Source organism: Lynx rufus, unplaced genomic scaffold (assembly GCF_022079265.1).
Source record: "Lynx rufus isolate CCGP_SWC_20201006 ecotype Redwood Valley unplaced genomic scaffold, mLynRuf1.p SCAF_4, whole genome shotgun sequence".
Classification (NCBI taxonomy): Eukaryota; Metazoa; Chordata; class Mammalia; order Carnivora; family Felidae; genus Lynx; species Lynx rufus.
Window position 1 is genome coordinate 163,173,511 of NW_025814856.1, and position 22,838 is coordinate 163,196,348.

Genomic DNA, 22,838 nt, shown 5'->3' on the forward strand with positions numbered 1-22,838 from the left:
GGTGCGTCTCTTCCTTTTCTCACAAGGACGCTAATCTCGCCAGGAAGACCCCAGTCTCACAACCTCACTGAAACCCAACTGCCTCCCAAAGGACCCGTCTCTGAATGCCATCACCTGGGGGGCGGGTCAGGGCTTCGATATGTGAATTTGGAGGGGGACGCAATTCAGCCAATAGCAGTCAGGGCCCCTCTCCTTGAGGAGTTCATGAACCTTCGTGGAAAATCACTGGTACACACGTAGCTCAGAACGATCTGTACGGCCAGCTCTTGAAGAGCAGCCCCCAGCCCCCTTACTAAAGCTTCCTTGTTCATCGTGTCACTTAGCCTCGCTGCGGGTCGGTGACCGTGGCAGGGCAGTGATCCGGGAAAGCGGGATGTTGCAGAGGGACTTGTCCGCCAGGTCGCGTTTCAAGTTACGAACTAAGGGCAGGTGCCAGGCCTCCTGTTAGCCAAGCCCCTTCCACTGTCCCGACCCCAGGCTTCTCCCAGGGTGGCCTGGATCGTCAATTTCCATATTCATCCCCGCTCATTTTGGAAGAATAAAACTAGGCCAGGGAATACTCAGGAAACGTCATGTCATAAAATCAGACAAGGAAGGAGGTCAGGTCTATCCGATAGTGGCTTACACTCCCGAATACTCTAGAGCATGCGGAGAGAAAAGAGTTCCACGGGGGAACAGAAAACAACCACCAGCCAGTCAGGATCTTAAAAGACTTCTGTCCACATCCAGGTAAGTGCAGGTCTGCGGCAGGGACCCCGCAGTTAAGCTTCCAACGGGCCAGATGAGCTTGGTGGAGCTGGGGTTTCCGGAAGTGCCCGCATCATCCTCGGGTTAGAAGCAGGCTGGGAGCTAAGAATAATGACCCCGGAGCTTGGAAAATGGTGGTTCTTTGGCAAGCAACATAAGCTCCCAGTCAGGAGTCAGCCGGCAGGGGGGCAGCCTCCTCAGGAGAGTTTGGCTTCCTGCTGCCCAGCCCCAGGGAGGTGCCCCAGGGAGAATAGGCTAGAAACCCTCTTAGCAGGTGCACCCACAGGGAGGCCGCGGGACCAGCAGGGACTTGGTAGCTCCTGGTGGGTGTGGGGGATGCTTCTGAGACCTTTTCCTTTTATCAAGTCGTCTGGCAAAACAAACAGAAAAATGACCTTTTGGCAAGAGGAGGAGTGTTGCGGCTGGAAACTGTGTTCTCACATGGCAGCGTTCTTACTGGATCGTGGCAGAGAAGAGAGAGAAACGAATGGTATCCTAGAGCTTGTCTTTTGGGTTCAAAAGAGAGTGGTGTCTCCTAGGTTACTCAGATCTGGAAGGAGGGGTGCGCTATCCGGTAGAACTTCCTGTGATGATGAAAACATGCCATAGCTGTGCTGTCCGATACCCTAGCCACCAGCCACCTGTGGCTACTGGCTACTTAAAATGTGGCTTGTGAGGCTGAGAAGCAGAATTTAAAATGTTGTTTTATTTTAATTGATTTACATGGCCACACGTGGCTGTTGGACAGTACAGTTCTAGGAGTCATGCTCCTCCCGAGAAGGGGTAGAAATGTTGTGTCTCTCTCCCTGCCACCGCGTAAATCTAGAAAGAGCTTTCCTTTGTTGTTGGGAGTAGTGGACAGAGTCAGAGAGTTCTGGGGCGGACTTCTGCCTTTCCCACGTATGCTATGGGACCCCGTGCAGATAGCCTGTGGGAGAGCATATAGTATAGTGCCTGGCACACAGCAAGCGCTCAATAAATAGCAGCTCCAGTCATCACGTTGGTAAACTCCATGTGTGGCTACCTGCACAGCATTTGTACAAGTGGACGTTTATTGTGGAAAGAGAAGAATGGGCTTTTCCCCAGAGCGCCATCCCGTAAGGAGGGAGTCGCCACCTGTGTTAAGTAGGCCAGCTGCAAGTTTAAGGGCTTGGCTGAGTTGATCATAGGTCACATCTTGGGTTTTAGTGTCAAGGAAAGAGAAACTTTGGGTGCAGGTGACACCGCGCACCCACAGCCCCACATCTCCGAACGGGGGTCGGCGGGGTCTCCCAGCCCCCAATGCTGGGGCCGTAGCCTTCCCTGCAACCCTGCCCCCCCCCCCGAATTCCTTACAAGACATCAGCACACTGGCTAGCTGGCGGGGGGGGGCATCTCTTCTCTCCACGCTCCCAGATGGAGTTTGCAGACCCAGATTCATTCATGCAACAGAGATTGACTGAGGAGCTACTATACGCTGGGCGCTTGGGATGCAGATATGCCAAAAACATGGTCCCTGCCCTTTGAGGCTCACAGCCCGGTGGGAACACAAAGGTGTGCTAAATCCCAACTGGAAGTCAGCACAAGGTGCTTTGGAAGGGGATGTTAGTGACCGCTGTCCAATTCGGGGGAGATGGGAGGAGCGAGTGAGGGGGGAAGTGGTTGCCCAGCTGAGCAGGAAAGCCCTGGCGACAGAGCCCAGAGCAGGAGAGCTGGAGGAAGGCCCCTCGGGTACTGCAGGAGCAAGCAGGGGGGTGATTATCCACCCAGTAAGCCCCGGGCGAGTGGGGGGGCCCTGGGCAGGGCTCTACTCACAGCGGGGGGCCACAAGCCTGCGGACACTTTGGCTGTGAGCAGCCTAGGCTTTTGTTAGGGTCCAGTGTCCGGCTGTCACAAGAGCCTGGTGGAGCCGCGGTGATTGCCGTGCCGGCCACTAGCCCTGCTTGTGTAAAGAGGCATGGCTTCCTCTGCAAAATGTCTCCACATCTCCTTTCTTTTTTTTTTTTTTTGTTTTAAATTTTTTTTTCAACGTTTATTTATTTTGGGGACAGAGAGAGACAGAGCATGAACGGGGGAGGGGCAGAGAGAGAGGGAGACACAGAATCGGAAACAGGCTCCAGGCTCTGAGCCATCAGCCCAGAGCCCAACGCGGGGCTCGAACTCACGGACCGCGAGATCGTGACCTGGCTGAAGTCGGACGCTTAACCGACTGCGCCACCCAGGCGCCCCACCACATCTCCTTTCTATTGTGTTCGTCGCAGCACATGAGAACGGTGAGGGAGGGGTGTCTGTTGTGGGGGGGGGTTTGCATGTGTATGAAACCAGAGAAATGAGGTGACTCAGCAGAAATCACACGTTGGCAGAGCAGAGAGTGGAGGCCTCCGGGATCCCCTGGCCCTTGGCACTGACAAGGTGGGTGTTAGGTGGCATTGTCTCCCTCCTACGCCCATCCCCCCACCGTGTGCCTTTCCTGTCCTTTCCATTTTGGCACAGCTTACTTAGAAAGTGCTGCTAAAAATATGGGTGACATCCTCAGGTATAGTGTTGTTGCTGCTTTTGAGAAACCTGGTCATTTACCAAGTGTCCCCATTTGTCCTGTAGCCTGCAGAAGAGATGAAAGCTGGTTGCTCTGACAGGTGACAACTTTTGCAAAGGGAGCCGGAGAGCTGGGAGGTGTGGCTGTCCCCACCCCCCCCCCCCCCAGCAAAGCGCCAGCCCCTGGGTAGAGCGTGGGTATCAGTTATCAGCGGTTAAGGGGTCCTTTTGTCAATGCCATGGGCACATCTGTCCTGGTGGATTCATTTCTTTTGGCTTCCCAGAATTCCCTCCCTGTTGCTTCTATTTTAAATACCAACGTCCGTGGGATGTCTAACTCATGAAGTCCCGCATACTTCAGTGAGTTGCTACAAAAGCAGCACGGAGGGGGTGGGGTCGGGGTGGGTCCTCGAGAGGCTGAGGGTGGCAGGATGGGCCTGCTGGGATGCACTCACTGGTCCACAGAGCAGGATGTGAAAGCAGGCAGGCCTGATCTTCAGGTCTGGTGTTGAGAATAAGGGATTGAGTTTATTTCCAGCTACCCCCCCCCCCCCGGAATTCTACGATTCCCAGGCTTTGAGGGTGGAGTGGCAGGGGCGACCTCACGGGGCTGGGAGGCCTGTGTCTCCCACAGCCCCTCCTCAGGGATGGCGCCACCCCAGCTGTCACATCCACCATCTGTTGTAAGGAGCTCTGCCCGGGCCCCAGCTGGCAGCTACCGGGGGTTACAGAGAAAAAGGCTACTTGATGTTCCTCTTAGCACTTTTAACTTAAAATCGCTTTCCCTTCCGGCCTCAGTTTCTTGATCTATGAGATGTGAATTCTGAGGCACTTTCTCACTCTGGACAAGATTATTTCCAATCACGATCATCACACCCTGTTTCTGTTTGGGGTTTGGTACCAGGGTGGTGCAGGGGACGGTGAGCTGGGTGGTGGCCCTGTCTTCCCATCTGGGCTCGGCCACTTAGAGCGTTGGGTCTCCAGGGAAGCTCTCTGTATTTCAATTTTATTTTATTTTCCCATCTATAAAATAGGATAATGATACTTGTGTAACATACACGGCACATGGTTATTGGAAGGCTCCCACGAGATAATAAATGGGAAAAGGCTTTGTAAAAAGAAAAGTAATGTATAGGTAAGGGGTATTATTATTGAAGGACAGTTGAAAGCTGGAATTCAGCCCAGACCTGTCTAAAGGGGTGTGATAGGTGGCTCTTTTATGGGATATCTTTTTTTTTTAATTTCTTTTTAATGTTTATTTATTTTTGAGAGAGAGAGAGAGAGAGAGAGAGAGAGAGAGAGAACAAGCAGGGGAGGAGCAGAGAGAGAGGGAGACACAGAATCTGAAACAGGCTCCAGGCTCTGAGCTGTCAGCACAGAGCCCGACGCGGGGCTCGAACTCAAAAACCGGGAGATCGTGACCTGAGTTGAAGCCGGAGGCTCAACCGACTGAGCCACCCAGGCTCCCCTATCTTTTTTTTTTTTTTTTTATGTTTATTCATTTTTGAGAGCATACAAGCAGGGGAGGGGCAGAGAGAGGGGAGCAGAGGAGCCTAGGCGGGGCTCTGCGCCGACAGCAGAGAGCCCAGTGTGGGGCTCCAACTCAGAACCGTGAGAGCATGACCTGAGCCGAAGTCCAGGCCCCTCCGGGATACCTTTTATGGGATATCTTTGGTCAGATCGGAATGGGACCAATTCTGAGGAGGTGGGGACAGTAGGGGTATCACTTCTTCCTTGCTGCCAGCCGTCCTGGTGGCATAAACCGGGCCACAGAGTAGGGGGAGGCTTTCGCAACCCCGTCAGCTGGGGCAGCTCTGATTCCGCCCCTTCGGTGGCTGTCTCCCAGACACCCCGCCCAGAGAGGCTGCGCAGCAGGGGCTCCTGCCTTCACCCCCTGCTCTCTCTTGCAAGGAAAGGCTTAAACCGCCAGCGCCCCAGACCCTTCCGGCTTCCTGGGGGCAGATCGTGGGCCCGGCCTGGGTAGCGCTGTTTTAGGATGACGGAGATGGGGATGAGGCTCTTGCTGCTGGACTGGGGCCTCGGGGGGATCCGGCGATGGGAATGGCCGAGGCCGGGGGCGGGGGGGGGCCGGGGAAGTTGGGGTGACCCGCCCGGCGGGGCTTCCGGCTCCCGAAGCGGCTCCCGTCGGCTTCCCTCTCCTGTCCGCGCGGGCGCAGCGCTCGCAGCCCTCCTTTTTCCGCCAGCCAGGTCGTTGGCGAGTTAGACCTCCCAGCCTCACGGGGCTGCTGTGCGGCTGCGGCGACGCTGGCGACTGCGGCGCTGCGGCGGAGACGGAGGGCTCGGGAGGCGGCGCCACGTGAGTCCCGGGCCGCCGGGGCTGGGGCCGCGGCGGGAGATTACCGTATTTATCGAGGCCAGTGCCGGACCCTTGGGGGCGGGTCACTGCGGGCGCGCTACCGTATTTGCCGGGAGCCGCGCAGAGCCTTTCCGGGAGCGGGGAGCGCCGCGACTTAATTGCGTATTTATCCAGGGTCGCGTGGTTCTCCCGGGGGGCGCCGCGGGAGCTGGGGGTGGGGGTGGGTCGCATCCGTGGCCCGAGGAGGCCGGGCCTTGCAGCGACGTGGGGTGGGTTGCGGCAGCAGGGTGGGAGGCCTACGTCTTTTCGTGGGGGCGAGGTTGCGACGCAGAGTTTCCCATATTTCTCCTGGGTCGCTCTGGCCCCAGGAGTCGGCCCGGTTGTGGGTGCGGAGGTCGGGTGGGTGGGGTCAGCTCTTTTGATTAATGCAGCAGTTTGATAAGGAGGGCGGTGCGGGAGGCTGGCCGTCTTTATGGGGGCGAGGGAGAAGGGGCGCCGGAGTCGCTGCGGGAGAGTTACCGTATTTGCGCTGGGCAGCGCAGACTCTAGAGGAGAGAGCCACTGCTGGAGACCGGAGGAGCAGGGGCGCAGCCTGGGCTGTGAGTGCGGGAGGGGATGGAGGAACTTGGGGGAGAAGAGGGGGCCGTGGCTTTAGACCCTCTCCGTAGTGGGGTCCTTGGTCGGAGGTACATGCCGGGGAGAGCGAGGAGGCTGTCCAGGGACAAGGCCAGGCTGAGATTGGCCGAGGGGACCGTGATGGTCTGTCTTTGCAAATGTCAGTGCAGCTGGCGGGCTGAGAGCCTCGTGGGTGGGGTCCAATGCAAGTAGTACTGGTCCCCTTCTCCAGGGTGGGTGTGTGTTCCACCCTGGCCTGAGGGTAGGGGGAGAAAGAAGGGGGATCTCTGAGACCCCACTCTGCAGATAGATCGACTGAGGTCGTAGTGAACAGTGAGATCTGGAAGTGTAGAGAAGGCCTGCATGGAGGTCTAGGTCCCTGACGGGGGTGGAGGACCGCAGGGGAGTGCCGGCTCAGCCTGCTCTGGGGCAGGCCTCAGTGCTCTGCAGGAACAGGAGCCCTAGGCTTTTATTTGGGGGGGAGGGCGTGGGAGGAGTGGTTGCAGACAGGGTTGTACAGGAGCAGTGGCCCTTTGGGTGATCTAGAACTCTGCAGTGGTCAGGATGGTGGTGGTGGTGGTCTTGTACATGCGTGTGTATTTTGAGGGGAGTTTAGCTGGTGAGCAGCTGGCACATTGAGAAGAGCTTTTGACAGTGAGTCAGGAAACTTAGGGCCTAGTCCGAGCTCACCTTGTGCGACCTTGGGCAAGTAAGGTGACCTCACTGTGCCTCCGTTACCCCGTCTATAAAGTAGGGCTCAATAAGCCCTGTTCCTTCCTTGGGGTTGCTGTGAGGACAGTGGGAAACAATTTAAGAGACCACGGTGCTATGGGGAAGAGAATCCTTAGAACCAGCATGAATGGAATGGAGCCGAACTTGGGGGTGTTTGCTGAGCCTCGGGGTCAGCTTCCGTGTCTTGGGGATGCCAAGAGGAATCAAGCTGAGACCAGCACCGCCCCCCCCCGCCCCCCAGGGAAGGTCACCCTCCCTTTCAGTGATTTGCAAACCTTTTGCAGGCATGCCACATTTTGATAAACAAAGAGCTGCTGCCTTTAATGTTTAATTGAGATTACTTTCAAGTGTACAGGGTTTTTGTTTTGTTTCTTCTTTTACGCTTTTCAAAAATATCTGTGAACCACCGGTGACCCCATCCCTCCCTCCAGATTGGGGATGCACCTACCTATCCCCTCCCTCCTTGAGATGCAGATTGGAGAGATAAGACATATGCAGGTGCTAAGTTGTAAGACTAGAAGCCCCTGGATATCACCCGTTGGCATTTATTCATTTGTGTGGCAGGTTGGGTGCTTGCTGTTGGGGATAAAAGAAGGAGGCGGCTCTGTCCTTAAGGCATCACCGGGCCAGGGCTTTGTGATGACTGAGGGTCATAAGGTTGGGCCGTGTTTCTCAGGAGGGGCTGGAGGGGTCAGGGAAAGGTTCTAGCAGGAGGTGAACTTGAGAAAGGCCTTAAGGAGGGGCAGGGTGTGATTAAAGGGTAGAGGAGAAAGACGGGCTTTCCAGCAGGGGAACGCTGGCTTGAACAAGACTGTAGAGGGGTGGATGCTGAAGTTGTGGAAAGCCAGTTCAAGGTCCAGTGTCCCTGAGGTTGGGGGCCGGCTGATCCTTGGATCCCCCCACCCCTGACTCCTCTCTCTGCTTCTGCCTCCCCAGGGACTGGTGACTGCGGCTGGAAGTGCCCATGACAGAGCTGGCGTCCTCGGGGGGCGGGTCCCCTGCGGGGGACGGGGAGGAGGGTCTGGGGGACGAGCGAGGCCTGGTCATCCACCACCCCGCGGAGGAGCAGCCTCACCGCTGCCCACTGTGCGGCCAGACCTTCTCGCAGCAGCCCAGCCTGGTGCGCCACCAGAAGGCACACGCTGGGGTGGGCCGCGCGGCCGCCTTCGTGTGCCCCGAGTGCGGCAAGGCCTTCAGCGTCAAGCACAACCTGGAGGTGCACCAGCGCACGCACACCGGCGAGCGGCCCTTCCCCTGCCCGGAGTGTGGCCGCTGCTTCAGCCTCAAGCAGAACCTGCTCACGCACCAGCGCATCCACAGCGGCGAGAAGCCGCACCAGTGCGCGCAGTGCGGCCGCTGCTTCCGCGAGCCGCGCTTCCTGCTCAACCACCAGCGCACCCACGCGCGCATGCCCGCACCGCACCCGCGCCGCCCCGGCGTGTTCGGGGAGCGGCGGCCCTACTTCTGTGCCCGCTGCGGCAAGAGCTTCGCGCGCGAGGGCTCGCTCAAGACCCACCAGCGCAGCCACGGCCACGGGCCCGAGGGCCAGGCGGCCCATTTAGGCCGCGTGCTATGATGCGCGCCAGGCCTGCCGCCGCCGGTTTCCTGCCCCAGAGCCGCGTCCGTGACTCCAGGAGATGGCGCTGGGCTGCGGCCCCCGTTCTGGATTTGATCCTGAGAGACGGGGAGGGCTGGCTTGGGGTCTTGAAGGAGTGGGCCGCTGCCCCGCTTGGGCCGCCTCTTTCCGAGTCTTCTCCACCCTACGGCTGGTCGGCCACAGCTGCTTTGGGCCCCTGCATTGGTTTTCCTCCTCTGGCTCACCCGGCCTAGAGTAGGTGAGACCTAAAGTTTGGCCCGATCCCCTCTCAGGCCTGGGCAGGGGTTGGGGGTCAGGGGCAGGCAGGGAAGGTGGGGTGAACTGGGCTCTGGGTGTATGACAAGCTTCTTACTAGATCTTCTTTCCCGGAATGTCAGAGTTGAAAGTCACCTGGAGAGGGCCGCTCTCCACAATCCCCAGACCCACCCACCCCCTACCCCCTCCACACCCAAGGTCTCCTGACTCCAACACTTACTATCTGGTGTACTTGAGAAATCATTGCACTTTATGACTCAGTTTGTTCATCTGTTTAAGTTGTGTTTAAGAGGGACTTCTCCCTGGGATATTGTGAGGATTGTAGTCAATATTACTAGATAAAAGAGGGTGACAGCGCTGGTCTGGAAACATTTATTGAGCACCCCAGTGTGCCACGCACAGTGCTGTGCTCTTGGGAGGAGGCACTGACACAAAGCCTTGTCATCTGAGGGGTGACACTTGGTACACACACAGGTGATGCAGGCTATCCTAGTGGACAAACTGTAACGTATTCTGGGAGGTGGGGGAGGTGACTGGTGTCACCCAAAGCGTTTGATGGCTTGAACTGGGTCCGGGGGATGAATAGAGGTTCTCTAGGGAGAGCAAGGGTGTGTGGGGTTTCTGAGGTGGGGGTCAGATAGAGGAGGCCCATATGTGCCCTACAAAGGACTTTGTGGCCCTAAAGAGAGGACACCGAGATGTTTAATGAGAAGAGCGTGGTGATCTCAGACATACGGTTCAAGGGGTAATGCAAGCACTGTGAGGACAGGTCAAAGTGGGGTGAGTAGGAGCCTCCAGCATTGTGGGGTCATCTGGGCAAGAGAAAATGAGGCCCCTAGCTAAGAGGCTTGACCAAGGGGGGAGAGCCAGGACTGTCTCCCAGGCTCCTGATTCCAAGTTGGTGCTCTGAAGCACAGGCTTCTTCAGCCATTTGGCAGGTGAACAAACAGGCTCACCCAAGCTTGCCCCAAATCTCACTTAGTACTCACTTAGTACTGTGGTGTCACAGTGCAAGCCTGGCCCCCAAGACCCTTCATCTCTATTTCACTGCCCACAAGAGAAGCTCTTACTGGCGGGAAAATGGAGTGTGGAGGTTGTGGGGATGTGACAAGATCCCACGTGGTAGGATCCTGGGCAGGGGCGCCCCTGGGTGCCCGAGGGGGTCTTGGCGTCCACAGTGGCAGGTTGGGAGGAAGGGAGCTGGGGGCGTCGGAGGGGACCTGCACTCACAGAGCCCTTGCTCTGTGCCCAGCCTGTGCCACCACCTTGCTAGGTGCTGGAGACCTGTCCCTGCCCTCTGCCCTTCCTTAGAGTTTGTGGCTCCTTGGACATCAGTGGCCCTCGGCCTGCCACCAGGTGACTGCTGCAGTGTGGACTAGTATTTAGTGGCAGAGATGAAGAGATTAATCTGGGACCTGGGACATCTGGAGCCCACATGCCCCAACCCCAAGTTGTCTCAGGGGTTCATGGGATTGATAATCCTGGAGTGCTCCGTAGGGGGCTAAAAGGACTGGCTGAAAGCCTTGGACAAGTGCAGGGTGGCCCCACGGACTCCTCCCGCCTAGCCCCAGAGAGGTGACTGAGGGGTGGCTGGGCAGGGCCGTGTCAGAGCCCCAGACCTGACCCTCGTCTCTTTGTCTCCATGAACAGATGTGGAGTGGGCAGGACCTCTGGGCAGTGTGTGAGGCACATCTGGGCACAGAGTCTAGGAATGGGGCCCTCTGGGGCCCTGCCCACCGGCACGAGGACATGTCCCCTAAGAAGACCTACCTCGGGAGGTGCCCTGCAGAGGGGACTGATGCAGCCTGGAATTGGAGGCCGGTTCTGTGCCCCGGTGGAAAAACTCCCCGAACCAGTTGGGAGTCATGGCCAGAGAAGAGCTCGTCCTGGCTGCCTGGCCACAGACTTCCACTCTCATGTGGCAGCAGGGACAGTGCCTGTGTGGAGAGCCAGCTTCTCTGCGCCTGCCTGGCCCATCAGAGACAGCAAGTAACTGGCCCAAGAGAACACAGCAAAGTCAGCAGGAGGCCTGGCTCTAGAGGCGAAGCCTTTCCCCCAGGTGTGAACCATACTTGCAAGGCTCCACTTTCCTTTCAGAGCAATGGTTCTGAAGACTTTGGGGGTGTGAAACCCTTGGGAAATCTAGCAAAGATATGAACCTTCTCCCCAGGAAAACTCGCATACTCACGGAGACACGGAGACACGAGAATCTACAAACAATGCCAGAGCTCCTGGACTCCTGGCTAAGAATCTCAGCCCCAGGACAGAACCTGCCACTCTTTCCTTACCTACGACAGATCCCTGGGTCAGGGCCGCCCCACAAGTAGCATTTCTCCCTCCCCCTGCTGAACTTCCTTCCCTCACTCAGGAATAAAGAATTCTGAGGAGGGGACCCTTTTAGTCGCTCTCCTCCCAGGCCTCACGGGGCCTCAGGCTCCTGGAACCTCTCTTCCCTTCCACAGACGTTGCTGGAGGCTCTCTGGGCTGCGTTTGCTCTTCTCTGATTTGGGGTGCTTGCTCTGGCTGCTGGGTTTCACCATGCCCGGGATCCCTGGCCCGGGCTCTGATCTCACCGTGAAAGTGGCGGGGAAAGCGGGGAGTTCCATGGTGTAGGGTGTGCGTGACCTTGGGTCCACCCGGGGGGAGGGATCCTGCTTCCCAGCAGCCAAGCCTCTGCCACACCAGGGGTTTAGCCAGGCCTGATGTGGGGAAGGCTGAGGGGGCAGACGGAGCTTGGCTCCTGGTGCCCGCCAGCTCTGGGGCCGAGGAGCTTTCCCGAGGTCCGTGCATGGATGTGGAGGGGCAGAGGCTGGACCACCAGCAGGGAGAGGACTTCTGTTTCCACCCTGAGCGGGTTGGCCTGGAGCTCACTGGCCTCCCCAGAACGACCCACTCATCTGAAGAGGTGTGGCCGATTAGGGCTGGGCTGGGGTTTCGATGACCTCCAGATGCAGGTTCTACTTAGTGAAACCGTTGGGGGTGGGGAGAGGCCTGGAGCCATGGATTTAGATCAAATCCCAGCAATGGGAGTTGTGGGGGGCGCCGTGGAGTGTTCTGGTGGGAGGTCCTAGAGCCCAGCTGGGCTTTGGTCAGGGTTGTCTGGAGGCCCCCCTCCCCAGCTCCTGCCCTGGGATCTTGCCTGTCCCGTCTCCCTTGCAGCCTGCTGCAAATCTGCCGCACTCCTCGTCCTGGAATAACAAACCGTGCTGGGGGAGATCAGAGAAACAGGAGGCGTTCTGCACTCCAGAAGCTTCCATTTGCTCTGATCCTTGGCCTGCCTGGAGGGAGCCTCAGGGAGGGAGCCTCCCTGCCGATCGTCAGCTCACCTCCCTCCAGTCTAACCACGCAGCCCTCATGCGCTGTTTCGGCCTCTGCCTTCCCTGGTATTGCTGTGAAATGCGCCCCTCCCCCGTCCTCCCCAAACCCACTTCTCCACCAGGACCTCCATCCTCTTTCTCTGAACAGTCCCTGTGTTAACACCGTCTCACCCTCGGGGGCACGTGCCGCCTTGCACTCTGGCTTTCCGTGCGCGCGCGTGCGTACGTGTGTTTGTGTGTGTGTGTGTGTGTGTGTTTTGAGTCTCCAGCTAGACTGTGCGCTCCCTGAGGGCAAGGGACGTGCCATTTCCTCTTGAACCCCAACAGGGTCCAGCACAGGGCTGGGCTCATAACACTCAGGAAATACTTGTCTACTGGCTGATGGGTCAAGTGCTGGAGGCTGGAGGGTGGCTGGTGGTGGGAGGAGGTGGCGGGTGAGTTCACACGTGGGTTGTGGGTTCGTTTCACTGGGCTGTGAGCTGGCTCCCCTGGGGCACTAATGACCGTAGGAGACCTCAGGTCCTCCCCTACTTGGGCCAGTGGGACAGGAGGGACGCCCCCATGGCTACGCGGGAGTGCGTGTCAATGGTCGTCCAGGCTGGTTATTTCCGTCAGTCACCGATACCTGCCGGAGCCGACCAAGTGGAATAAATGTTCTCTCAACATCAGCTGGCGTGAGCAGTGGTCATTTGGGGCTCCGCCGGGAGCAGGGCGAAGGGCTCTATCTCTGCGCCCCTCGTGTCTCGAGGAGCTGTGTGCTATGGTTTGTCAAGGCTATAGCAAGCAGAGCTCAAAACCACAGCGGTGAATAGTTTAGCTCCCCCCTCCCCTGCAATCTGGATGACTGCTATTTGGATTCGGGTAACGGATATCGGGGCCCCTTCGAGCAGCCTCGACTGTTTGCTCAGCCGAGAGTGAGTCCAGACCTGCTGCGAGCCTGCGCGGTGATCCCCATCACCTGGGGGCCTTGGCCAGCCGCGTGTCTTTCCTGAGCTTAGTCTGCTTAGCTGTGACAGTCCTGTTGTCGCCAAGGCGCCGGCCCTGATCACAGCCCAGGCTCTCCCCAGCACCTTCTTTCTGTGTCCTCCTCTTCGTGACAGATTTGGGGCCGCATCGATGGCGTCTGTCAGCCGAGGGAGGTCCTGAGTGCCAGTAACTCAAGGACAGGACCCGTGGAACCTGGGTTTGTTGGGGGTGGATCCGGCAGGACTCTTGTTGGACTCAAATTGACTAATGCCTACATGGGGAACTGCGGACTCAGGGGACAGAAATGCAGTGACTTGAGGGTGATAGTCGGGACCCAGCCTGTCCTGGGCTCTGCCCTCCCTCCTGGGGGCTGCCTCCCCAGCTCGCACCCAGGCCGGGAAGAAGCCCTCTGTCGGCCGAGGCCAGGTTTCTCCCCAAAGGTCTGAAGCAGTTGCAGGGCTGATGGGGCGGCGGAGGGCAGAGATCTGAATGGCCAGGCCCCGGGGCACACAGTGCCACGGAGGGGTCAGCCCCCCTGGAGCCCGGGTCTGTGGGCAGGTGAAGGAGTGGTTGGTCCACCAGGGGACAACCAGACGGAGAGGCGGTGAGTGGGTTCCAGGTGGGCAGACCGACACCCTGTTACCGACCGGTGACATCGAGTCACCTGGGGGCTTGTTATGAATGCAAAATCGCAGCCCCGCTCCAGAATCTGAGTCAGAAACTGCATTTCAGTAGGATCCCCATGCAGTTGCGTGTGTACACACAGGTGCACTGCGCCATCACTTGCCCGCCTCTCTGAGGTGGGCCTCTGACTCAGACGTGCCATCAACCCTCTGTCAAAAGGAGGAGACTGAGGGGCGCCTGGGAGGCTTAGTCGGTTACGTGTCCGACTCTTGGTTTCGGCTCAGGTCGTGATCTCACGGTGTGTGAGTTCCAGCCCTGTGTTGGGCTCTGTGCTGACAGCTGCAGAGCCTGCTTGGGATTCTCTCTCCCTCTCTCTCTGCCCCTCACCCGCTTGCTCTCTACCTCTCTCTCAAAATAAATAAACTTTTTTTTTTTTTTTTAAGAGGAGATTGAGACGTGGCATACCTCTGAGGCAGGCTTGTGGGTGTGGAGGCAAGATGCTGTCTCCACCAGGGTCCAGGGCCCCTGCCCGACCGCCCCCACCATGTGTGAGGCCTGGCGTGCACACCAGCAGCAAGCACCTATGCTGACCTGGCCTGCCCAGCCTGGCTTTATGCGAATGTTTTGGCAGGAGAGAAAGGCCCAGAAAGTGGCCAGTCCTGGGTGAGGAAGCAGGTGGTTCACCCAGAGCGATTCCTCTACCCGGTCTGTATACCGCCCCCCATCTTCCCCCTCCCTCCATACGAGCCCCTTCCAAACGTGGCAAGGCCTCAATTTCCTTTTTGTAATGATGCCCAAGTGAGAGGACGTCTGCCCCGGGTGCGGCTGGTGCCATTTCGGATCCCCTTTCCAAGCTCTTGTGAGTGTGGGCGGCTAGTGGTTCATAGCTGGGTCGCCTGTGGGGCTGCCCCTCGCCAACCCCCACAGGGGGGCCAACTCTGAAGTGTGGTCCTGAGGGATCCGATGATGCTAGTTTCCAGCTGAGACCACATCACTGGCTCTTCTCCCCACCCAATCCTGCTTCCCACTCCCCTTTCTTCAGAGAGCACTTCGCAATAACACCTGCTCCCCTTGGATGGAATCCTTGCCTCAGGCTCTGCTTCTAGGGACCCGAGCCTAAGGAAATGTCTCTGGGGAATACAGGTTCAAAGCACCTTGCACACGCAAGAGACCACGGCCAGTATCTTTATTCACTTCTGGGCGGTGCTGGTTACCTGTAGGTTTCCAGCAAAGAATTGTCAGTAGATTAACAGATTGGGGTGGCCATCTCCTTTGTGAGGGGCCAGGCCCGAGCCTTAAGCGCTGGTGTAACATCTCCTCACCAGCTGCTCTGAGGCCCCTCCTAACTGGAGACAAGGCAGAAGAATCTAGATCAAGGGTCAAGGGTTGGGGTCTAGGATAGCCCCATGGCTTTGGCCAGGATCCTTACCATTTTGCAAGTCTCTTTTTTTTTTTTTAATTTTTTTTTCAACGTTTATTTATTTTTGGGACAGAGAGAGACAGAGCATGAACGGGGGAGGGGCAGAGAGAGAGGGAGACACAGAATCGGAAACAGGCTCCAGGCTCTGAGCCATCAGCCCAGAGCCCGACGCGGGGCTCGAACTCACGGACCGCGAGATCGTGACCTGGCTGAAGTCGGACGCTTAACCGACTGTGCCACCCAGGCGCCCCAAGGATCCTTACCATTTTGAACCGCAGTTTTCTGATCCACGAAAAGAGGAGTGTGGAGTAGCCACCCCCTGATGTTCCTTTTAGGGGTGAGATTCTATAGTTGGTTCCTGACTGCTCGTGTGGGCTCTATTGGGTTGCAAGGGGCAGAGACACTCTGTGTGGCAAGGCCTCATGAGATGCAAGGGGGCCCATGCGCCGCCGTGCCCCCCAGGAGGGCATTCCTCTCCTTGGTCCCCACACTGTTCCTGGGACTCAGCCCCGCTCCTTCCTGTGGCTGCTCTCACCCTCTACCCTCTAGCAGATGCTTGTGGAACGAGATACTAATTTTGTTTTGTCTTTAGGCGACACCACTTGCTGCATTTTCTAGCAGCAGAGACAGAAAGACACCTTGGAGCAGACCTTTGTTTCTGGAAGGCCATCGGTTAAGCTCATGTCAAACAGTTTCCCACTGCTAGTCTCAAACCAGCCTTGGACTTGGGCACAGACGCTTCAGGACAGCATGTTAGCTGCTGTGTTTAACAGTAATCATCTTAATGGTTTTTTTTTAAATTTATTTTGAGAGAGAAGGAAAGAGAGAGAGAGAAAGGGGACACGGGTGGGGAGGGGCAGAGAGAGAGAGGGAGAGAGAGAATCCCAAGCAGGCTCCACACTGTCAGCACAGAGCCTGATATAGGGCTCGAACTCATGAACTGTGAGATCATGACCTGAGCTGAAATCAAGAGTCAGAGCCTTAACCAACAGAGCCACCCAGGTGCCCCAATAGTAATCATTTAAAAAAATCTGCTGTTGGGGCGCCCGGGGGGCTCCATTGGTTAAGAATCTACTTCGGCTTAGGTCACGATCTGGCGGTCTGTGAGTTCGAGCCCCGCGTCGGGCTCTGTGCTGACAGCTCAGAGCCTGGAGCCCGCTTCGGATTCTGTGTCTCCCTCCCTCTCTGCCCCTCCCCTGCTCACACTCTGTCTCTCAAAAATGAATAAACGTTAAAAAAAAATTTAAAAGGCTGTTGTTAGGCAGAGCCCCTGGGGATAGACGCCTCTCAAGTGTGGAAAGGATCCGAAATTCTTTCATTCGGGAGGGGCTGAGCTGGTCCCTCTTCTGGGATGTGGAAACCTGCTAGGGACAAGGAGTTGTCTCCAGACATTAGGTTTAAAGAGTGTGGATCCAAGAGAGACTTTGTTTGTGGGAGCAGCGTGCCCTGTGTCCAGGTGTGGGGCCAGAGGGGCTCTGGAGAAGGGTGGCACAGGGGGGTGCACGCGGGGCTGCTGAGAGGTGACAGGAACACTGGTGGAGGGCGGGGCAGGCAGGCGCCTCCACCTGTGAACACTCCCAGAAAATTACCGAGTGTATGTGTGGCGTGGGGTTCCTGGGGGAAGAACGGATCGTCCGGAGTTCTCGGGATCGGGGAGGGCTCAGTCTCGACTCGAACATACGAAGCGTATGGCAGGCTGGTGAAGGGGGACACACTGGCCATCTTTGCCACCTCCTGTCCTGTGTTCGCTGTGGCGCCTGTGGTCTTGTCGCTAATGCCGCTTTCTGCCACTGCCCTCGGCTTCCTCACCACCACCACTCTGTCTTTCTTTGTCTCACATGCAGAGTCCCCAGGGTGGATTTTGGTGTGATTGGTCACCATCCCTTTAGGGAGGCCCTGGGACACAGTCCATTCTTCCGGCATTGATGTTGCCAGTGAGCCTTGGTACAGGTGCACGCGTGGTCCAATAGCTACCGCCAGGGTGTAGGTCCTGGGGGCTTCTGAGGGAATGCCCGAACTCGTGTCCCCAGACGGGGGTGAAGTGACAGGCAATAGGGCTGTCTCTCTGGTCCGGCCAGTACTCTGCTCCCCCCCCCCACCCCGTAACTTTTACTGGGCAAATCCCTCACCTGGCAGATTGATCCAAATGCCTCGTGTCCTTTTTTATACTGTTTTCTTAAGATTTAATCTCTCATGCCTCTGGTTGATCTCCAACGACAGGTAGCATTTGTACACTGTCTGATAGTCCACTTTCTTGTGTGTAAATCCCTCAAGGACTCGGGGGAAACTTTGCAGGTCTGGGACCGTGGTGTCCAACACTGGGAGCCCAGGGAACAGGTCTGTGGCCTGGACGCGCGGATGTTGGCTTCGACTGGATTCGTGCTCTGCGTGGAGCTGGAACAAAAATGTCACTCGGGGAGTTTCTCTCAGTTCCTATTGCCTCTCCCTGGTTGGCACGGATTGATGGTCACTTCTCTCTACTGCCTGGAGATGATTAGAAAGTGGGACTGTTTTCTTGGCCATCGTTGGAGCGGATTCATGAAATCTTATGAGAAAATTGAGAAACAGGCCCATAAATACAACAGTCCCATTTATTAGGCAACTCACAAAAAAGCCCCAAATAGCACTGAAAGATCATATCGTGCGACCACAATATAATAACATTAGAAATAACTGGGGGGCTTCTGGGTGGCTCAGTGGGTTAAGCGTCCAGCTCTGGTTCGGGTCATGATCTCTCGGTTCATGAGTTCCAGCCCCGCGTCGGGCTCTGTGCTGACAGCTCGGAGCCTGGAGCCTGTTTCAGATTCTGTGTCTCCCTCTCTCTGACCCTCCCCCGTTCATGCTCTGTCTCTCTCTCTCTCTGTCTCAAGAATAAATAAACGTTAAAAAAATTTTTAAAAAATAGTCTCAAGGTCCTCATAATTTTACAAAATCCGTAAGCCCTAAGCATAAGGCATTGTGCTTATGTGTTAATGGTTAAATGGACCTGTTTGGGGGAATTATATAATTTCTATCTTTCCCTCTTTGTTTATGCATCTAATAAAATGGAGTTTATTTCGTTATTAAGGCGCAAAATGCGTGAGAGTCTTTATTTGGGTTGACTGTGTGGTTAGGTGTCCAGAATCTAAATAAGATAAAGGGGACAGGATTCATGTTGCTTAAGGGTACAAACTTGCATGGAGTAGAAAATCAGCCACAGAGATGTAACACAGAGTACACTGAGTATAGAAAATATTGTACTATAGTCGCGTAGAGCGATAGACATCCGAACTGCCGTCATATTAAAATACAGAAATATATCAAAGCAACACATTGAACATCTTAAACTTCCACATGTTGTGTGTAAAAAATATTCAAGTGAAAAAACAAACAAACCCTAACTAGGCTGCCTGAGCGCCAGACTTTTGGAGCAGAGGCCAATGGGAGAGTGGTGCCCTCTAGTGCACGTTTGGAGAACTGACGTTGAGTGCCTCAGACTTTGCAACCAGGCCTGTTTCTCTGATGCCCTAAAGGCATCCCTGCCTGCGAGTCAGGGAGCATGGAGGCTGTCAATAAATATCTCCTGAGTGAATAAATATAACCATGAGGCTTTTTGGAGGGCTCCGTGGAAGCGAGTCAAAAAAAGCTGACTTGTTAAAGCCAACTTGTCAAAGTAAATTGTCCCGTTAGAGATGAGATGAAGGTTGGTGGCTGATGGAACAAAGGAAAATTGGAGGCGCAGAAACTTGTGTGTGTATTTCCTGGGTTTCAAGAGGAAATAAGAAGGAAACATAGAGTAACTTTCCAAAGAGAATTAGCCGAAAGAGCCTGCAATCGGGGCGCCTGGTCATGATCTCGAGGTTCGTGAGTTCGAGCCCCGCGTCGGGCTCTGTGCGGACGGCCCAGAGCCTGGAACCTGCTTTGGATTCTGTGTCTCCCTCTCTCTCTCTCTGCCCCTTCCCCGGTCGCACTCTTTCTCTCTCTCGAAAAATAAATCAACATTAAAAACATTTCAAAAAAGCCAGCACTCAACGTTTGCTCCATTTAGCCTAATGCGTCCTAAAAGGGAATAGTTGTGAAATCGGGAGCCGCACCGAGTCCCTGGCTGTATGGGCCGGGGACCAGAGGGAGGGAAGCTTGAAAGAAGAGTGTGGAAAACAGTGACAGGCTGGAGAGCCGTGGGCTGTTTTCATCTGTAAATAAATCTTCAAAATGTAGATGCTCTGGGGGGAGTTTGAGACTTACGTGTATTCGATGATACCGTTTATTAGCTGCTTCTTGGTAATAATTAGGTTATTGTGCTTATGCCAATAAAGATCTTTAATTTCAGAGATACATAGGGAATGAAATGCTGGGATTTGCTTCCACTCAGGCTGGGGGATGGGTGTGAGGGTGGGAACAGGAATGGGCCACAGGGAGCGCATGTCGACAGCCTGAAGGGCGACAGGTGCCTGGGGCTCATCTCATTCTACCATTGTGTGTTTCAGAATTTTCCTAGGGACAGCTTAAAGTGTGCTTCTACTCAATCCTTTTACCCTTTTGAAATTTCCCACCTCCATGCTGCTAGAGGAGCCAGTGTTGGTGGGGGAGAGGACACGCTTGAGTTCCGCCCCTGCCCACCTGTCGGAAGGAAGGCTCAGGGCCATCCTTAGAAAGAGCAACTGTAAACAAACCCGCACTCACAGCTCGCAGTCTGTTTAAAATGGTAATTTCCTGGTGAAGGTCCAAGTGGTGCCCATTCCAGCACTACGCCTTTACCAGGCTCTGCCGAGCCACCCCTAAAGGCTGGCGGGTGTGGGCCGAGGGTCCGATTCCCCGATCCCGTGCCCAGCTCCGGCGTGGAGGGTGTCCCGTGGCGCTCTGGGTGCCCCGCCCGCTGGGGCCTGGAGCTGCTGTTCCACTGCCGGGAGGTGCTGAGCCATCATCTCCAGACAAATGAGAGAAATGCTCAGAGCGACAGATGATGCGAGGGCTGTTCCCGTCCTCTGCTGCTCCCTTTGCCTTCGTTTGCTTTTGCAGGGCACCAGGGACCCGCTCCTAAGATGCAGTGTTCACATACTTCACCGGCCCCTCCGTGCCTGCCAGGCCCTCCCAGGGCTTGGGGGTTACGCTGTGAGCTACCACCGGCTAAGAATCCCCCCCCCCCCGCCCCCCGGGATGGGCACTTCCTCATTTACCAGCCTGGTCTCCCTCAGTCCCCAGCTCTGCGAGTCTCTGAAGCGTGTTCCACTTTCCCCGTTTGGTGTAAGAGAACAAAGCGTGGCGAGCGCAGTCAGCCCGGGGATGTGCCGTTCAAAAGTAGCAAATATGGGGCGCCTGGGTGGCTCAGTTGGTTTGGCTCCAACTTTGGCTCGGGTCATGATGTCACAACTCACGAGTTTGAGCCCCGCATCGGGCTCTCTGCTGTCAGCACAGAGCCCGCTTCAGGTCCTCTGTCTCCATCTCTCTCTGCCCCTCCCCTGCTCATGTTCTCTCTCTCTCAAAAATAAACATTAAAAAAAAAAAATAGCAAAGGCAGGACTCAAACCTGGCCCGACTGACTCACCCAGCAAGCCGTCACCACGTGCATCAGGGAACACAGAGGCAGGTCTTGCCTTTTTATTTTTATTTATTTATTCTAATTTTTACATTTATTTTTTGAATGTTTTTATTTTTGAGACAGAGAGACAGAGCATGAGCAGGGGAGGGTAAGAGAGAGGGAGACACAGAATCTGAAGCAGGCTCCAGGCTCTGAGCTGTCAGCACAGAGCCCGACGCGGGGTTCGAACTCAGACTGTGACATCATGACCTGAGCTGAAGTCGGAGGCTTCACTGACTGAGCCACCCAGGCACCCCTATTTATTCTAATTTTTAAATGTTTATTTATTTTTTGAATGAAAGAGAGAGAGAGAGAGACAGACAGAGCACGAGCAGGGGAGGGACAGAGAGAGATGGAGACACAGAATCCAAAGCAGGCTCCAGGCTCCGAGCTGTCAGCACATGGCCCGACGCAGGGCCCGAACTCACAGACCGTGAGATCGTGACCTGAGCCAAAGTCGGATGCTCAACCGGCTGAGCCACCCAGGCACCCCTGTTTACTTTTTTTTCTTCTAAAGAAAGGAGACTTTTTAAAATTTTAAATGTTTCTCGAGCTTTATTGAAATGTTATTGATGTACAACATCCGTAAATGTAAGGTGTACAATGTGATGATTTGACACCCGTGTGTCTTTTTTTTTTTTTTTTAATTTTTTTTTTCAACGTTTTTTATTTATTTTTGGGACAGAGAGAGACAGAGCATGAACGGGGGAGGGGCAGAGAGAGAGGGAGACACAGAATCGGAAACAGGCTCCAGGCTCCGAGCCATCAGCCCAGAGCCCGACGCGGGGCTCGAACTCACGGACAGCGAGATCGTGACCTGGCTGAAGTCGGACGCTTAACCGACTGCGCCACCCAGGCGCCCCCCGTGTGTCTTTTTTTAATTAAAAAAATTGTTTTTCATTTCTTAATATAATTTTTTAATATAATTTATTGTCAAGTTAGCTAACACACAGTGTATACTGTTCTTGGTTTCGGGGGTAGGTTCCCCCCGAAAACAACACCCAGTGCTCATCCCAAAAAGTGACTTCATCAATAGCCATCCCCCATTTTCCCCTCCCCCTGCCCCCCATCACCCCTCAGTTTGTTCTCTGGATTTAAGAGTCTCTTACGGATACCCGTATGTATTGCAAAACCTATTGCAAAAACCACACTAAGGTTAATTAACCCCTCCATCTTTTTTTTTGGTGTGTGTGGTGAAAACATTTATGATCTAGGCTTGGGAAGGGGGGCGGGGGGCGGGCGGTGTCCCAAGGCCACCATCTGCAAACCGGGCTTTTGGGGAAGTTTTTGTTTAGCTCAGAAGTTCTCCTGAGTGCTGAATGATTCTTCACTGTCTAGCCATAGCCCTTAGCCCTTAGCCCTTAGCCCACGGAGCAGGGGTGCCCAAGACTGAAAGCAAGAGGCAAGCGACTCTAAGTTTCTTCCTGGCTTGTGACTGGTCTGTCGCTCACTTTTGTTTTAGTCCCACTATTGTTCCTGGTTTGCCATGTTGCTTTTGTTGGCTCGGCTGTACAGTAAATGCCGACCCTTGACTGCCTGCCGCTCATGTCTGATGTCACGTTAGCCGTGCTGAAGGTCTTGACACTGTGCGGTATGTCTCTGGGAGAGGTGGCTCAGGGCGAGATCCCTGCCGATCTGCCTCACCCTGATTATTCCCTGGGACGGCGGGAGACGTACCTTTCCTTCAAGCAACGCCTAGTTGGGGCAGGAGGTGGTTGTGAAGAAAAAATCGCTCGGTTCTTTAAATGCTCACGCTCATTTGGGTCCCCCAAGCCCAGCGTAGTACCGTGTGGCCAGATGAGCGGGATTCTACCATCTGCTATCCTTGATACTGGGAATACCAGGAAGATGCTATGTAAGGGTTGATATCACAAAATACTATTCTGGCCACATATAAAATTTCAAACTATGGGTGTAAAATCATCAAATTATGATGAACCCAGGCAAGAAAGGATGAGAGTGACCATGAGTATTGACTGACTTGCTTCCTTGATTTTTTCTAGCATTTTCCGGCTTCTTGCCTGTAGGTCCTGAAGAGCCACAGACAGAAGAGATTTTGATGAACAGGCCACATCTTCACAATTGGCAACGTGAGAAGGGAAAGACCTATTGGTCAAAAGTGGAAGGAAGAAGGCAGACAGGGGTTAGGAAGCAGGAAGGGGAGCATGTCCTTGGGG

The 22,838-nt window shown here is 55.4% G+C and overlaps 1 protein-coding gene across 1 annotated transcript; it reads left to right on the forward strand.

Annotated features, from left to right (window-relative positions):
* Window positions 1–5,346: 5,346 nt before the first annotated feature.
* Window positions 5,347–12,734, forward strand: LOC124524711 (zinc finger and SCAN domain-containing protein 2). The gene is made up of 3 exons (XM_047097102.1): window positions 5,347–5,578; window positions 7,862–8,760; window positions 10,428–12,734. The coding sequence occupies exon 2, from the start codon at window positions 7,890–7,892 to the stop codon at window positions 8,499–8,501; it is 612 nt and encodes a 203-aa protein (XP_046953058.1). The 5' UTR covers window positions 5,347–5,578; window positions 7,862–7,889; the 3' UTR covers window positions 8,502–8,760; window positions 10,428–12,734.
* Window positions 12,735–22,838: the final 10,104 nt, after the last annotated feature.

Bases quoted from the DNA above. Each gene is read 5' to 3' on its own strand.
- LOC124524711 (XM_047097102.1), top strand. From the start codon at position 7,890: ATGACAGAGCTGGCGTCCTCGGGGGGCGGGTCCCCTGCGGGGGACGGG.